The sequence below is a fragment of the Kryptolebias marmoratus genome, linkage group LG21 (assembly GCF_001649575.2).
Source record: "Kryptolebias marmoratus isolate JLee-2015 linkage group LG21, ASM164957v2, whole genome shotgun sequence".
Taxonomy (NCBI): domain Eukaryota; kingdom Metazoa; phylum Chordata; class Actinopteri; order Cyprinodontiformes; family Rivulidae; genus Kryptolebias; species Kryptolebias marmoratus.
The window spans coordinates 18,334,882-18,352,087 of NC_051450.1; the positions used below are offsets into that span (position 1 = coordinate 18,334,882).

The window sequence follows — 17,206 nt, forward strand, 5'->3', positions numbered from 1 at the left end:
GCCTGTTTTCTCCTCGCCTTTCTGACCGCTCTGTTTCTGTTTGTACTAAAGCTTTGTCGGAGGAAATCGGCAGAGAACTGCCCGAAGGTAACGGCCCCCCCTCCTCCCGAGCATGTCATGTTCATATTTATCTTCCTGCATGACTCTGCCTTTTTTTTAATCGCTCCTCCGTTCCAGAAATATCCTGAAAGTGAATTTCTCATCGATTCTCGTCTGTCTTCTCCAGAACGAGCTGAACGACACTCAAGCCAAATTCCACGTCCTGTTCCTCTTCTTTGTGGCGGCCATGTTCTGCATCAGCATTTTGTCCCTCTTCAGCTACCACCTGTGGCTCGTGGGGAAGAACAGGTCCACGATAGGTAACAACCGCGCCGGCGTTTCTCTCGTTCGATCGGCTCCAGGTCCGACGACGTTTTCTGTGACAAATGAAGATGATGATGAGGTTTGTTGTGGACACCTACAGAAGGGCTCCAAACCATTAATTATTGGACTCGGGCTGAATCGCTGTATCTGTCGCTGTAATCCAACAGCTCAGTCAGATTTGGAGATATTGAGCTGAAACGTGGTGTGGTGGTAGCTGAGAGTCCCCTGAGCTCCAACCTGTCACAGGAAGTCTTTGTTTCAAACATGAGGTGATAGGTTTCATTTAGGAATTAGTCTAAAACCAAATCCTCTAATTCTGAATGGGTTTATTATCAGTAAGATGGTTTAAAAGTCAGTTTTTTGGGTTTTGATTTCTTTCAGTTGAAGTAGAGCGTCGACGTGTGATGAGAAAGATTTAATTCCTCTCTCTCTCCCTCCGCAGAGGCGTTCAGAGCACCCGTCTTCAGAACAGGCTCGGATAAGAACGGCTTCTCTCTGGGCTTCCGGAAGAACATCGCTCAGGTGTTTGGAGACCAGAAGAAGTACTGGCTGCTGCCGGTCTTCACCAGGTCAGACAGACGACACAGACCGCGTTCTGGAGAAATGAAAAAAAATCCAGTAAATATCCAACAAACCTGTTTGTTTCTTTGGTTCCCTTTCAGTCAAGGAGACGGTCTGACGTTCCCCACCCGGCTGGTCAGCGCAGACGCAGAGCAGGCCGCCGTGCCGGTGCATCCCGAGCCCAGTAAAAGGTGAGGGGAATCCAGGTTTATTTCTAGCGCTACGTTTAGCAAACAAGACTAAAGGCCTTTTTTTCCCAGCGTGACCGACGTCCCTGTCAGCCCGCTAAGCGAGTCCCAGAACCGCCTTCTGAACAACGAGCAGCATGTCGTCAACGCCGAGGACGTCCCGGCTGATCATCCTCCGAAATCAGGCGAGTTCCGGCAGCTGTGATCATTTCCCGGAGAGCTAACGTTGGCGGGAAACCTCACGGTGTTTTCTGTTTGGCTTTACAGCTGAAAGTGAAACCTTCACAGTCTCCATGGAGAGCTGGTCCTAACCAGGTAACCCGACTCGACCCGACTCAGCCCGACTCGAAGCCCGGAAACACCATTTGGCTTTAAAACGTTTGTCTTTTTTCTCGTCTTCCCGCAGGAGAAACGCCTCAGTCATCTAATGCGATGCCTTAAACGACCCAACGGTTTAGTATGTCACCACGGCAACAGTCCTCCTCCGCAGCTGCGTCCCCACAGACCCGTTCAGAGTAACCGTGGACGCGCAGTCCACCGGCACCGGCCGCGCATTTCTGCATGCAGGACGTCTCGCACCAACGTCCCCCCCTCGAGTCGAGTCTCCGTGTTCCTCTTTTAGACGTTTCCTTTTATTTATGGAAAGCTTTTGTGCCCCAAAAGAAAAAAGAAGAAAAAAAACATCCCAGGATTTCATGAAGAGTTGGAGGACATGCTGTCAGTGGAGATGGACCAGTTTATTATTAACTTAAAGAAGTTCAGAAATATTTATGATTTGCACCTTTTCACATGGATTTTTATCTTTTCCCACCAAAAAACCTGGACTTTCTCGCAGAGGACTGTCCCCGTCCTCGGCGGCGAAGACTCGTCTCCGGGATTTTGTTGGCAGCGTGGAAACCAGAGCACAAGATGGCGCCTTTGCACTTTGAAATATCCATCTAAACAATGTGCTGTTTATGTTATTTTTATTCTTTCCATTTTTTTTAAACATATCTAAGAGGTATTATTGGTAAGACTGACGTATTGTAAAGTGTGTGTGAGAGAGTGTGTGTGTGTGTGACAGTTGAAATGGCAGTCATTAGTTTAAAAAAAACAGTTTTGTTTCTTTGTGGGCCAGCTGGTGTTGGAATATGCTGCTGAAACCTGTGGGGGGGCGTGCAGCGTCCTCCCCTGCCTGTCCGTGCAGCGTCCGGCGGGTGACGTCTCGCAGCTCGACCTTTTCTCAGACACTTAACACTCGTTGCCAAATAAGGGCTGGACTGTCAGGAGCTCTGACATCTGAACCTGAAGTGTTTACAGCTTTACCCGAACTCTCCCTGGCCACCATCATCATCATCATCGATGTCGTCCAAACGGTGTTACGAAGCGGCTGCTGCGTGATTCTAACCGCAGCTCTTAGCTCTCTGTTGTTGTATTACCAGAACTGGACAGCAGGTGGCGACAAATCGCCCCTGTTAGCTGCTCTGACTCGGATTGTTTTCAAAAGGCCGCAGTGTTCGTCTGTTTGACAAACCAATCACCGGGTGTCCATCTACGGCTCATTAGCAGATTTAGTTTTTCAACAGATCGTTGGTGAGGTCTGTCCCTTCTCGTCTCAGTCTAAAAGGCGGTGGGCGATATCTTTACTCCATCTGTCTCAGATGTCGTGTGAAAGTGAGCTGAGCTCCTCTGGTCGTCCTCTCGGTGTTGTGAATTGTACGTGTAGGCGGGGGGAGGCAGAGATGAGAGACACCCCCCCCCTGTCCTTCGGCTCGTGTTGAACTCGTTTCGGTGACTCGTCTCGTGTAAGTGTTGGAACATCTGGCTTAAACTTCAAACCCCTGCCGCCGGACGCCGCCAACCGGATCCCGGTGTCGTCCGTGTTTACAGCTGTTCCTGACGCGCAGGGTGAGCTCGTGGCGGTGAAAACTTTTGGTTACGTCTTTCCCTCGTTTACAAACCAGTAACCGGGGGTTTGGCAGATGGGAGACCATGATCCAAGCCAAGGTGAAGTTCTGATCATGCATCCCTGTCCGATTTTAAAACAAACAAACTCCCGAGCCCGGTTTGTCGCTGTCGTCTCTCGCAGACCTGTCGTCTTGCTTTACAGTTGCCTTGACTCTCTGCCCGCCTGGCTGGTCTCGAGGCTAAAGTTTGTATTCGTGTCTTTTGTAACGCTTCAGCGGGTGTCTCTTTATTTTTATTTTTATATTCCTGTCAGTGCAGCCATGAGGTTCGAACATGCATGGCGCCGAACTTCTGTGAAAGAAAGGAAGTTTTGCTGTAATAACTGGGATCACGGTGTCAAACTTTCTCTTTTTTTTTATATCTTCTGTTATCTTATTTGTTCAATTAGCTTTATTCTGTTTGAACGAAGCCATAAATCTCCTGTGGAAGCAGGAGAAAGATCTCTGATTTCTGATGAACATCTGTCCTCACGGTGCAGGTCGTATCATAACGTACATTTTGTTATCCTATTTTACAATCTGTTTATATATTATGTAAAAAAAAACAACCTTACATATATTTTTCTTGTCTGATTCTTTTTTCTGTTTTTGTGAATGAAGTACTTGCTTCTACAGTTACTGTAACAATAATAAATGTTTTTTTTTTGTTTTGTTTTTTATATGAACCTGTGTTTTGTTTTGTTTTTTGTGCTCAGAGACGAGAGTTAATCTCAATGTTTTTATTCCTTTCATGCATTTATTTTCTTACAGACGCTCCGCGTGGGCAACACCAGACGTGTGCGAACCCAAAACCTCGACCAAAGTTTGAGAAACTCACTTCTTGGTAACTTCGCTCTTGTTTTGGAACAGAAACGCCTCCAGGCTGCTGTTGACTCCAGTTTCAGGGACGTTTTGTACATTTATTTTTATTTCCCCCCCCCCATAAACAGATGCGCTAAAAGGACTACGCCGTCTCTCCAAATCTAGGGTTTTACATGTCAGGCCGTAATATAAGAGATCTGATCTTCGCCGGTTTCTAAAAACACACAACAGCTTCCACTCTGTCGTTTATTAACCCCCTCGGTTTGAATTAAAGCTCATTCTTGCTGCTGATTGGTTCAGGAGTTTCTGCAGTTTGCTGCTCTGGAGCCTCCAGCTGAGTTCACACAACGCCAAGGTGGAAAGACATCAGCAGTGACTTTAGGCCCTGTTCAAGCCTTGCGTTAAACATCCATCCTGGGTGGTTTGACTGCTCTGATTCACGCCAAAATGTCTTTTCGACTCGACATCCGCTACCGGCTGTGTCTACAGACGTGCAGCCACGCCACAAACAGACGTTTCTACAAAACCTCGTGTTTTTCAGACTTATCTCGTGACGAAGAAGAAAAATCTGATTATTGCCTTCGTAGAGCTCAGCGGCAGAACAAAGGCTGAAGGTTCGAACCTAAAACTTCACGGTTTCATGTTCAAATCCAGCAGCTGATAACTGCACAGCTGTGCTGTTGAATTAGGTGAATATAATGGGACACAACGCTGCTCACACTTGTCCTGATTTGGACACTAGAGCTTCTGGTGACCACAACGAGTCCAGTTGGCTCTAAAAACAATCAGAACAAACTGAAACTAAAGAAACTGACCTGGTAAAATCCACTTTCATTGTTAAAATCGCCCCAAAAATGAATCTCTATGTGGAGAAGGATCAAACTTGCAAAGAATTTTCAAAACCACTTGGTAGCTGAGAGGAAGTTTGTTTTGTTTTTTTGTTGTTTTTTTTTTACCTGAAACATCCATATCACTGCTGGTTGTGTGGGGTCACTTCAGCTCGGGACAGATCGGGTTCAGACTAACATGTATACACAACTAAAACGGGTCCGGACCACCTGCCCCCTTTTCTCCTGGCACTAAAATCCATCCTTTTCTGTAGGATTGTATTGCCTGGTGTGAACGGTGTCAGTCTGGGAGGGGTCAAAGGTCATTTTCAAACAGTTTGAAGTCCATCATTTACAAGGAAATTATTAAAGAATGGAAAACTTTTAAGACAGCTGCTTTTCTTTCAGGAGTGCACGCTGCAGCAAAATCCCCCTGAAGGTCAGACTGTGTAATGCTCCATCAGACCCTACAGGCCGCAGTTCAAAAATTAAAGTTCAGGACAGAATGGGAAAACACCTGAAAGGGTAGGACACGGCAGCACAGGTCGCACCTGAACGAACAAGAAGGCCGAACTCTGGACGGATCAGACCAACGTAGTGCCACGTTTTGCAAAAACCAAACGGCGCAGAAGCCCAAAACGACTCGTTGCAACTGTCAAGCACGGAGGTGGGAGGGTGGCGATTTGCAGCGACGTGAACTCCTCTGCGTACCGCAGTGTTTTAGAGTCGTGACGCCCTCTCTCCCATCGCTATGAAAGTCGCTATGAAGTCGCTATGAAACAGGACGGTGACCCCAAATGGCAGCTAATCTACAACAGAATGGGTAAAAAAAGGAAAGGTACGAAGGTTCTGCAGCGCTCCAAAGACCTGAGTTTGATTAAAAAGTCCCTGTGGGGCTTTAAGAGAGCCGAGCAGAAACAAATGTCTCCAAAACACAAACAGCTGAAGCAACGGTGGAAAGAAGGGTGGGCCGAAATTCCTCTACAGCCACCTGAGACGTCATAAAGTTAAACTACTACTGAGTTATTGCTCCAAAACAAGGTTCTATAAGTTGTTGAATCATGGATTTTTAAAAATTTTGGCTCTTTCTGTTGAATAAATAATGACCGGATGGTTTTGGAACATTAGTTAGGAGTTGTTTACTTCTGGATAACTAGTCTCCGATGACTTAACTAATCTTCAGCAATATGTAATCCATGTTGGTGATCCGAGGCTCTTCATGTCAGCTGAAGTCTGAAACACGAGATCAGACAAAAAAAAATAAAAAATAGACTGTAAAACGTGCCGATTAAACAACAACAAAGGGCCAAATAAAATGTAAAAGTGCACTCCGGGTGGTATAAAGGCTCAGATGGATTAAATGTCCTGTAATTGTTCCAAATTCCTTTAATTATTAAAGCGCCTCCCTCTGGCTCGCTCAGATTGCTCTCATGTGCATCTTTTAATCCCCGTGGTTGTGGAGTAACAGGGTGGCGTTGTGTAGCCTTGTGCTCGCAGCAGATGACGCTGATTAGGAAAAAGCAAACACTCTGTCAACATTCTGAACGTGAAGTCGTGACCCCGGTCGATCGCCGGCCTTCGCTATCAGGGTGACACGCAGGTCCTTGACCCGTGCCGGCCTTCTCCTTTCCATTAATCTCGCTCTGAGCAGATTTCCCTGAACCGGCTTTGAGCGGAGGCAGCACGGTGGACTCACCTCCACCGAAAACAAAAACCAAATCTCCTGCCGCTTCCTTTCGTAGGCTGGTGGGAACATTTCTGTACGTTTTGCCAAAATGTTGAAAGTCGAGGACGCGTCCATCAAACTTTAACCTCTGTCCCAACGCACGGATTTAAAAATCTGCACGCAGCCCTCTTCAGAACTTCAGAGTGGTCTCACTCGCCAACGGACCTGGAAAGTTTCCCGAAGCTGGGCGTCAACTCAGTTGTTCGATAAGAACAACTCATTGTGAAAACACTCAGGGGGGCGCAAACCTCCACCGAGGCCACAGCGGGATCCTAATCTGGATCAGAACCAGAATTTAATCCGTTGTTTTTGTTTCAACCCCAACATTTCCTGAAGGTTTCCTCCTAATCTGTTCATCAGTTTTGACCTGATCTGTGCAGACAGACAGACAGACAAACCAGCGGACACAAAAGGGTCACATGTAGGAGCGAAGGGGTTACCTGTGACCTTTGACCTTTGACCCCATGAGCCTTGAAACCAACAGGCATCATCTCTGACCCACGAGGTGTCCAGCTGTGCAGCTTGACATCCCTTCAGTTAGACCACAAGGTCAGCTGTAACGCAGATCTTTGACCCCATCGCCTTGAAATCAATGGTGATCACCCTTGACCCATGAGGTGTCCAGCTGTGGAGTTTCACACTCCTGCCACACAGCTGGACAGTTAGAGACAGACAGATGGATAAACGTCACGTCCTCTGTGGAGGTAAGAAACCTGACAAAAGGCACTACGTTAAGTTTTATTTTATGTCATTTATGGTTTTTTTTTAAGTCCAAAACTAAAACTCTTCCCTCTTTTGACCCGTCTCCTTCTGCTGCCGCTGATTAACTAGAATCAAAAGGACGAAACACTTCATATAAAATAAAAAAACATGTTTTTTTGTGCTTCAGGACCCTCTATCTCAGCTTTATCTCTAAATGTTCAAAACGCTGCTGATTTTATTTTGTCTAATCGGCACTTTTTTTTTTCCAGTATCTCTGCTTTTGTAAACTTTAAATCCCCAATAATGAACTGTTTGTTGGCTTTTTTTTAGATAGAGTACAGTTATTTAAGGTCTTCAACAAACCCCCTGAACGGGTTTTTCACTGAAGGGAAACTCATTAAACTGCGAGAATAATAAAACAAAAAGCGACATCGGGTTTTGCAAACTTCTTGGCTACTTGGTGCCGCTTGGCGGGACTCCAGGAGCCTCCAGCTCGCAGCTTTTCGAGATTTGCTTCTGATTTCACATTCGTGTTCATTTGAACTTTGAGCCGAATGCCTGGCTTCCAGATGTGATTTAGAGTTTTTTGTTTTTTGGGGTTTTTTTTGCACAAGTCCTGGCAATCTCAGCTCTGCCTCAACACAACGACTGGCATCCTGAATCCTGCTGGAAACCCGAGCTAAAGATATTTATACAAAACTACCTCATTCTTTTTTCTTTTTTTTTGAATTTCTCCCAAACCCAGGCCAGTCGCGGCAGATCCCCTTAAATCGAAATGTGAAATGCTAACAAGGTGTGTGCCCAGATGCACTCAGAGACAAGTAAGCTGCTCCAACTTGAACAAAATGAGTCAGTGGTCACGTTGGGCAACAAGAAGGTGCGCACCTTCTCTATTTTGCAACAGAGGAAAAAGTAAAGTCACCAACAGGCCTTCAGGACTTTAAATAATTACAGACCTAACATAACTTGAGGGAATGCATGTCCCCCGTTGAGTTTTTGGAAATGACGTTGTCTCATGTCATTCCTTGAAGTGATACGTCACGGCCCGCTCTGTCGGGTGGAACATCAGCTCACAGGCGCTGATTTTTCCATGCATGTCTGTTTTTGTGGCCCTGGGGCTTTTTTCTTTCATCCATCATCCTGCAGATGAGACCGAACAGGCAGATCAAGGATTAAAAAAAGGGTTTATCCTGAATAAACCCCAAACAACCTTAAACACGAACCGCAGGAACTCACACTCAGACATAAAGAAGGGAAACGTTTCAAACTAAAATAAACTAATGTCACCTTAGTTTGAACTGAGTCAGAACTGTTGTTTTTCTCCTTTATTTTTCTGTATCTTTTATGTAATCTAACCCTTCCTGGATGTTTTCTATTTTAGACATTTATATTTCAAAACATCCAGTTGCTCTGACCTTTGCTTGTAGTCAACTTTATACTTTTAGCTCATGTTTTTCTGCTTTTGGACAACTTTTTACTGCTTTTGACAAACATTTTGCTACTTTTAGCTTATCTTTTTTGATTTTACCTAGTTTTTGTTACTTTTAGCTAGCCTTTTGCTGCTTTCAGCTAGACCTTTGCTACTTTTAGCAAACTTTTTGCTATGTTTAGCTAGTGTTTTGCTACTTAGAGCAGGGGTGTCCAGTCCTGGTCCTGGAGGGCCACCATCCTGCATCTTTTAGATGTTTCTCTGCTCCAACACACCTGATTTGAATGACCGAGTGATTAACAGGCTTCTGCAGAACATGAAGACCTGCTGAAGAGCAGAGAAACATCTAAAACCTGCAGGGTGGTGGTTTTCCAGGACCAGGACTGGACACCATTGACTTAGAGGTTTTACCTAGTAATTTTATTTACATTTGGATAGGATTTTACTACCTTTACTTTCTGTTTTGCTACTTTTAGTTAGTGTTTTACTGCGTTTATCTAGTTTTTTGCTTATTTTAGCTATCCTTTTGCTACTTTTTGCTAAGTTTAGCTAGTGTTTTGCTACTTAGAGCTTTTATCTGGCATTTTGCTACATTTAACTAGCATTTTACTACCTTTAGCTTGTCTTTTGTGTTTTTTAGCTGATGTTTTCCTACTTAAAGGTTATATGTAGCAATTATTTTTACATTTAGCTAGCATTTTACTACTTTTATTGTCTATTTTGCTACATTTACCTAGTGTTTTACTGCGTTTACCTAGTTGTTTACTAACATTAGCTATCTTTTTGCTAATTTTAGCTATCATTCTGCTGCTTTTAGCTAGTTTTAGCTAGCATTTTGCTGCTTATAGCCAGTGTTTTGCTACTTTCCCCTTTAAGCGCCCAGTTTCAGCTTCTCCAGCAGACCTCAGCCAGCAGCCTTCATCTCATTTCTGCAGATTATTGATTATTGATGAAAGAGGCTTTAATGAAGCGACTGTTTGTGGAGGAAACAGGCCAACAAACCGCCTCACATGACAACAGCCTCTGTACATGTTGCCATGGGAACCGGGAGGCATGTGATGTGCGTGTTGTTGGCAAAAGAGAAGCACACACACACACACACATATCTCAGGCCTAGGCTGTTTCCAGGGAAGCTGTAGTTTTCCAACAAGTTGCTGAGAAGAAAAAATAACCAGAGGAAGAGCACTGAAGGGGGGAGGGGGGGAGACATGCTGACTAATTAAAAAAGGAAATGTTTGGGTTTAATTCCAGCTGTAGCTTCTAACTAACATGATCCAAGCGAGCAGAGAGGAACAAATGCCTCAACCTGCCTGTAACAAATTAACGAAATAAACCTCTCATCCCAAATAACTCAGAACCGGTGCAAGAATTGGCTCAATTGGCACGCGGCGGTGCGTGAAATGAAAAGAATGGCCAGGATGTGTCATTTCCCTTTTATTCATAAATCTACGTGAGTAATTGATGGGACTTTTTCTTGTCGGTTTTGCAGAGCTGCACACGCTGTCCCATGACACCAACAGAGGAGGCGGTTCGGTGTTTGGAGGAGGCTTTTTAGGGGGGGGAGGAGGAGGAGGAGACGCGCGTGTTGGAGAGGACGCAGCTTCCCTCGGTGCTCTCCAAACTTTTACGCGCCACCGGGGTCCGTGGATGTCCGTCCGTCCCCCCCTCCCCCCCGCAGGAGAGGCCCGATCCGCGTGCAGTCCAGCAGCCAGCAGCCGGCATGAGCAACGGAACCAACCTGAGCGTGGACCCGAGCTGCCTGGGCCAGCCTCCCCCGGTGGCCATCCGGATCATAGAGAGTGAGTGCGGCGGGCTGTGTGTGTGTGTGTGTGTGTGTGTGTGGGTGAGGCGGTTTGGTGCACACTTTGGTCACTTCACGCCCCAGCAGATCTCCCTCTTCTGGAATCTTAATTAATCTGGCTGAGATTTTACCCCGAACAGCTGATTCAGTCTTTGTAGGTCCAAAAAAAAGGATAGAGTTTCCCTTTTTTCTTCTCTCTCTCTCTCTCTCTCTCTCTCTCTCTCTCTCTCTCTCTCTCTCTCTCTCTTTGGAGGCTGTGAAGAGGTTTCCTGTTTTTATTCTGTACAAGTTCAAATAAACTTTACTTATTAACAAAGAAGGACTCAAAAGCAGGATGGTTCCCTGTTTGTCACCTCGATTACTTAAGTGTTAATCATTAACCTGGGAAGAGCTCCAGACCTTATTAGCCAGATTAAAATTAAATTACATTTCCTGACAGCATGTCACCTGAGGTCACCCTAAATGTATTTACTTAACCAGATTAGATGACACAAAACTTACATTTAAGCTGAATATTTGACACCATTTGAAACAGGCGGGTCTAAAAAACCAAAGATTTGTTGGTGAAATCCTGTTAATTCGACACCTCCATCAAAAAGCTAATATAAGCAGGGATTTATAACACATTCTGCATTAAATAAAGTTCAAGTTCAGCTTTAGTCTAAAACAGAACTGGATGAAAAGACAAATATATCCTGTGTTGTGTTCAAATGCTTCCGTTTTGATCACTTTCACTAATAAGGTGTTATTGTAAATTCAGGGTGTGACTTGTTTTCCTTTTGCTTCTCCTGTCGTAAGGAAATCCCACGAAATGACTGCGTGTTGTGCACTTTCTCCTTTGTTTTAATTGGAAATAGCAGACGACTTGTTTTTAATCATCAAACTTTTCTCACTAGGTCACCGTTTTCTTGTAAACTGTGATTTGACAAACACACTTTGTGCTTAAACTAAATAAAGTTGGATGTCAGCTGAGTTTTGCTAACTGCAGAAATATCCCAGTTAGTTTTGTGAGCAAATTTCGGTCGTTTTAGGGGTGAAAAGTCTTTAGAAATATGTTTCTTTTTACACCGCTCTGTTTCTGTGCATAAGACAAACCTTTTACTGTCTGTCCTGCACACATGCATGTGCCGAACGTTAGAGAGAATTACGAAAACAACAAATGAGCCCAGGGAAAAGACTAAAAGAAGGCCGTCTGTGTTTGTTTGTTGTTTCACTCTGACTACTGCTCTAATGACTTAAAATACCAGAAAGTAAATGACGCAGATTACAAGAATAGTTTCAGTAATGGGCGATATGTTAAAGGTATTTACTGCCTTTCCTTCCATTCTTTGTTTGCCGCTTTACCATTGAATCACATTTTCCTTTCTCTGGAAAAGAAGAAATGTGTTGTTGCCATCCAGGTTCACAACCGAGCTTCAACTTCCCCCCATGACCTCCACCGCCAACATCCTGATCCTCAGAGGTTTTTAAAGATGCTTTGTTTAACGTCTGTGGAGCTCAAACCTTTAAAACTGTGCTGAGTTGCTGCATTTATGCAACCTGAACTCACATGCAAATCACTCTCCTTTCCCTCCTTTTTGAGGTTAGTTAGTGTGAAGCTGATTTAGTATTGATAATTAATGCCATTTATTCCCTCTTAAATATTCAGTTTCTCACATTTTTTTCAAGATTTGTTGTTTTGGTTTCAAGGCTTAAAACGGCAACAACAGCAGCAAACTCAGGACTCGTGCTAAAATTAGCTTGTTTCCGTACTGTTAGCATGCTAATTGCGTGTTTGTTTTTGTGTTAGCTGACAAGCTTTTCTTGAAAATTGCTAATCTGTCAGTTTATTTGAAATAATTATTTTTTCTTAAAAAATAGTTTTAAGGGTTTTAAGATAGCAAAAGACAACCCTCCCAAACATCCAGCACATGCTATAATTAGCTTCTTTTCGAGCATTAGCATGCTAATATCAGCTTTTGTTCTTCTGAGTTAGCTTACTGTTTTCAATCACTTTCTTCAAAACTTTACATTTGTATTTTCAGAACTTGTCTCTTTATTAAGTTGCTTTGTTTTCAAGTTTTTTTTTTTTTAGAGATGTGAGAAAAAACATAAACTCCAGAAATCCAGCACATGCTAAAATTAGCTTGTTTTAGTACGATAGCATGCTAATGGAAATGTTTGTTTTCTTTGTTTGTTTACTGTTTTCAGTCACTTTTCTCAAAACAATTATATTTTCTTTCAATATTTGTCTTTTTAAAAACATTGTTTTGTTTTTAAGGCTCATTAAATAGCTAGAAAAAAACAAACTTACTAGAAATGTGCTAATATTAGCCTGTTTTTTGTACATTAGCATGCTAACTGCGGCTTTTGTTACCTCCCTGTTTTCAGTTAAAGTTTTAAAAAATTATTCAAATTACTTTTATACATCGGTACAACAAAAAAAGCTAAATTGTATTTATTTATTTTTGCCATAAGAGAGAGATACACTTCATTGAGTTTTCACTTGCTGACAATAAGTCTTTTGTAGAGCTTCATACAGGAATAATTCTCTCATTTTAACTCTCAAAACTTGCTGGGACTTTTTCTTTTTTTCTTGTCAGTCATGCTGTTTGAAAGAAAAACAAACAAGTTAAAAAAAACCACTTTATTTTAACTAAATTAAAAGTGTTATCCATCTTGAGTTTTTGAGAAAGATGACAAAAACTCAGTTCTCACTCAAATAAAAATGTCTCTTTTTTCTGTTTCAGATTTGGACATTTTTGGCATTATCTTGTATTCCATTCTCACGTTTATGGCAGCAGTTTCCCTGATGGTTTTTCTAGAGGAATGTGTCTACATTTACAGAAAAGTACCTGCCAACAAGAAGAGTTTAATCATCTGGGTGAATGGGGCAGCTCCGGTAAAAACAGCACACAAATTATTATTATTTTTTAAAAAAAAAAGCTGATTATAAAGTTTTATATCTTCTCCTTTTAGGTGATTAGCACCATGTCATGTTTGGGGATGTGGATCCCCAAAGCTGTCATGTTTACTGATATGACCTCTGCCTGGTAGGTTTTTCTTACTTTTAGCCTCCTTTTTATGCAAACTGCATCAAAATACAACTCAAACCCCCCCCATCTTGGACAACATTTTATAGAAAACAGCCATTCTGTTGCGTAACCAGCGTGTGGCTTCAGTATCCTAACATTTCAACTAAAGGTTCATCACTTTCTTGAACCCTTTTGCTCTCGTTTGCTGCAGCTACTTTGCCGTTGTGGTCTTCAAGTTCCTGATTCTGATGCTGGAGGAGATTGGCGGTGACGAGGCCTTCCTGAAGCGCTCGAGCAAACACAAGCTGCGGATCAGCACGGGGCCCTGCTGCTGCTGCTGCCCCTGCCTCCCACACGTGGCCATCACACGGTAACGTCAAGCAGCCACGAAAAAACTCCCACTTCGCTGCGTTTTTCTGCCCCGAGGGACGAATTAGACGAATTTCTTTAGGGATCTTTATCATTCGTGTTTCAGGCAGCCTTAATTTGGTCTCAGGAAGTCTTTTTCTGTCGACAGTTGAAGCTAAATTCTTCCAAAGTTCTGTGGTAATTGTAGCACGGCTTTTAGATAAGAAACTTGTAATTGGTTCCGATAAGGGAAGCAGGCAACAAAAAAGCCAATTCAGACAGTTGTCTGTTTTTAAAGACCAAGGATCAGTTTTTACTCAAAGCAAAGATTAAAATAAGTGAACTCTGTGTAAAACACACAACTTCGCGAGGATTAGGTTTCAGCGGCTCTGATTTAAACGTATTCGTATGGCGATTGTATAACAGCGAAAGATGTTGCAACGCTGATGAGGTACAGATGTTACACAGGACCTCTGACTGGTCCGATCGCGCCACGTTGGCTTTGATGTATTATTTTTTTAGCCTGTTTGAACAAAGTCGGCCTCGGTTCTGCGAATACGGAGCCAAACGCACTCCCGGTCGTTGAACTCTGTCAGGGAAGGGGCGGCGTGTACTCAGGACGTGGTGCCATGGGCCCCAAACCCCCTTTAAGAGTTTAAGTTGCCGTGAATTCCCTAGCGTGGCGTCCCTCGGGCTCAGGTCAGCCATCGGCGTCCTGTGTTTCATAGTTGACGAGTTTCCTCTGTTTCCCCCCCCCCCAGGCGCTCTCTCTTCCTGCTCAAACTCGGCTCCTTCCAGTTCGCCATCCTGAAGATCGTCTTCACCGTCCTCTCCATCGTCCTCTGGACCAACGGGAACTTTGACGTGGCTGACGTGAGTCCCAAACGCGGCGATGCTGACCGCCTGTCCTCACGTGTTTGTCCCTGATTCTCAGACTTCTGTTTGCTGTCATTTCCTTCGATTTTTGCAGACAAATGATGAGACGGTGGACAGTTCAGTGATGCAGGTTTTTGGTGAAATGTTTAAAATTAGTCTTTTATTTTTCCCCCAATAAGAGGAAACGTCTATTTTTTTTAAAAGAAGACCAATCTTGCTTGGTCTTCTTGTGTCAAACCAGATTTTTGGACTAGATGAGGAGTTTTTAGACACTTCAAAAAGCATCTAATGGGAATGTTTACAGAGTTCTTTAGGTTTCGAAGAGAGATTTATAATTTATATCCAGCTTTAATGCTGTGAAAATAAAACAAGACAAAATAGATGACAAACAATCTGCCTTCTCTTCTTGTTTTGAGGATATTTTCCCTTTTTTTGTACAAAAGACTTAAATTTTTGGACTCCAAGGACCAAAATAAAGCAGCACTTTAAGAGTTGCATCATGGATGTTTTTTTGGGGGGGATAATAAGTCAGCTGTAGGAGATGCTTCATCAGAATTTGTTCACAACTTTAAATTAATAATGTTTTTATTCTACAGCTAATCTTTTAGCACCACATCAGAGCAGATCCATCTCCATCCCTAACACTGAAGATGTTTTCCTGATTACCTGAACGTTAACCCTTAAACTGCTTTTATTTTTCCGTATTTAATTCCCATTTTCTGTTCTGGAAATTAAAAGTTGTGCTGAATACGTGTGGCCGATAAAGCATCATGCTAGTATTAGCATTTAGCTTGCTAAGCGTCAAACCTTTTAATAAACAGTGTTTTATTGTTACCTCACTGTTGAGGGGAAACACTTATTAGAGTATTTATTTTTTCTGTGTCTCAGTTGTGTTTTCCTGCTGTTTAACTCAAATGTTTTTCAGGTGTCGATCACCGGCGCAGCGATATGGATCAACCCCTTCGTGGGCATCTTGACGATCATCGCCCTGTGGCCCGTGGCGATCCTCTTCATGCACCTGAGGACCGCCTTGCAGACGCTAAAGATCGTCCCCAAGTACGCCATGTACCAGGTAGGACGCCGGAAGGAGGCTTGTCTTGTCTCATTTGTCTCTGTTTCGGCTGGCGGCCTAAAAAGGCGCGTGTTTGCGTTGGCAGCTGGTGCTGATCCTGAGTCAGCTGCAGACGGCCATCATCAACATCCTGGCGATGAACGGAACCATCGCCTGCTCGCCACCTTTCTCCTCTCCGGCCAGAGGATACAGTGAGTCCACCGTGCATTCACACGTTCATCCACCTGAGCTGAAGCGAGTTAACATGAAGCTTAAAATGTGTAGACGTAACCGTTTCCTCACATTCTGTTAACTCTATAATAAATTCTGTTTTCTTTAGGGAAACAGTCCTACGAGTGGAAGTATAGTTAAGCTGACTAAATTAGAATAAGTATCGATTATTCACATTATAATTAACAATATATTAGTTTATAATTGGATTAAATAGGGTTTTATTTAATTTAAATTGTGTACTTTCTCTATAAAGTGCCTCAAAATTACTCGTTCTGATTTCTATGTGAATTAAACTCATTTAATTTGATAAAACTGATCAGATTTAAGCAGGAAATTGACAGTCCAACATCTCTTTAACATTTAGTCCTTCCTGCCAAACCATAAATATGTTTTGTTTTAGTCCTGATGTCTCTGCAACATCAGCAGGAAGAAGTTAAACTGCTCCAGGATGGAGTTTCATGGAGAGGATATGAAAAAAGAATATCTTACCTGTTGTAGATGGCTCCTTGGACGATCTTAATTTGGAGAAGCAGAGTTTAATTTGGTCGGATTGACGAGCTAATGTGTAGTTTGAGCCAAGCCAGGACCAAAGTGGGTCTAAAGCAGCTGCAACTCCCGGCTGCACTGGAAGTGGTACAGCTAGCTGCTTCCGTGTGCCTGTGCAAGTAGCAATCCACTTTAGCGTTAAGCTAGCCGTTAGCTTGTCAGTTTGGTCAAAGCTGAACTGTTTTTTTTTTTTTTTTAAAAAACTGAGGTCATTCAAAGAGTCATTTACGGCTTCTGCTGAATCTGTATGGGCTGGAGCTTTTCTTAGCGTTTTATTTCTCCCCAGAAACACAAACATAAAGCAGTTTTTTTTACTGTTTCTGTTGCCGACAAAGTTTGTCTGAATGCTGAAAAGCTCAGTGAGAGGAAACTGTAAACAGTATTTAAAAAAACCACCAAAACAAGGTCTTTGTCTGTGTTTTGAGATCTCTTTAATGTGGACATTATCGCCATCTAGTGGTGTAACATGGGTATTTCAGTGTATCGTTAAAATGTATGGTTGTAGAAAGAAAGAGCTTTTCCACAGTGTTTCTGGTGCTAAAAGAGAGTCGGTGATGCTTCGTAGCTCACCTCACCTGTCAGGTGTCTCGCTGACTTCGTGCCGTGTGTGTTTTGCAGTGCTGAGTCAGCAGCTGCTGATCCTGGAGATGTTCATCATCACCCTGGTCACACGGCTGCTGTACCGACGACAGTACGAGCCGCTGCCCTCAGAGGATCACGACGACAACGAAAACACCTACATGGTGGCCATGCCGAAATCTGCATGAGACCAGGTTGATTCCAGTGGGTGGGG

General features: G+C 43.3%; 2 protein-coding genes across 3 annotated transcripts in view; both read left to right on the forward strand.

Moving 5' to 3' along the window:
• Positions 1-3,717, forward strand: part of zdhhc20b (zinc finger DHHC-type palmitoyltransferase 20b) — a 7,090-nt gene extending 3,373 nt beyond the window's left edge. The window contains exons 8-14 of one of the 2 annotated variants that reach the window (XM_017428378.3): positions 52-87; positions 227-359; positions 806-932; positions 1,026-1,115; positions 1,185-1,297; positions 1,380-1,427; positions 1,519-3,717. In XM_017428378.3, coding sequence (XP_017283867.1) covers positions 52-87; positions 227-359; positions 806-932; positions 1,026-1,115; positions 1,185-1,297; positions 1,380-1,423 — 543 coding nt within the window. In that variant the 3' untranslated portion in view covers positions 1,424-1,427; positions 1,519-3,717. The remainder of the gene's footprint in view (positions 1-51; positions 88-226; positions 360-805; positions 933-1,025; positions 1,116-1,184; positions 1,298-1,379; positions 1,428-1,518) is intronic. The other variant, XM_017428379.3, reaches the window with a different exon arrangement.
• Positions 3,718-10,108: 6,391 nt separating this feature from the next.
• The window catches only part of slc51a (solute carrier family 51 subunit alpha), a 9,177-nt gene continuing 2,079 nt past the window's right edge, over positions 10,109-17,206 (forward strand). Inside the window, exons 1-8 of the mRNA XM_017428377.3 lie at positions 10,109-10,342; positions 13,074-13,225; positions 13,303-13,376; positions 13,570-13,728; positions 14,468-14,579; positions 15,508-15,654; positions 15,740-15,845; positions 17,032-17,206. Coding sequence (XP_017283866.1) covers positions 10,264-10,342; positions 13,074-13,225; positions 13,303-13,376; positions 13,570-13,728; positions 14,468-14,579; positions 15,508-15,654; positions 15,740-15,845; positions 17,032-17,180 — 978 coding nt within the window. The 5' untranslated portion in view covers positions 10,109-10,263 and the 3' untranslated portion in view covers positions 17,181-17,206. The remainder of the gene's footprint in view (positions 10,343-13,073; positions 13,226-13,302; positions 13,377-13,569; positions 13,729-14,467; positions 14,580-15,507; positions 15,655-15,739; positions 15,846-17,031) is intronic.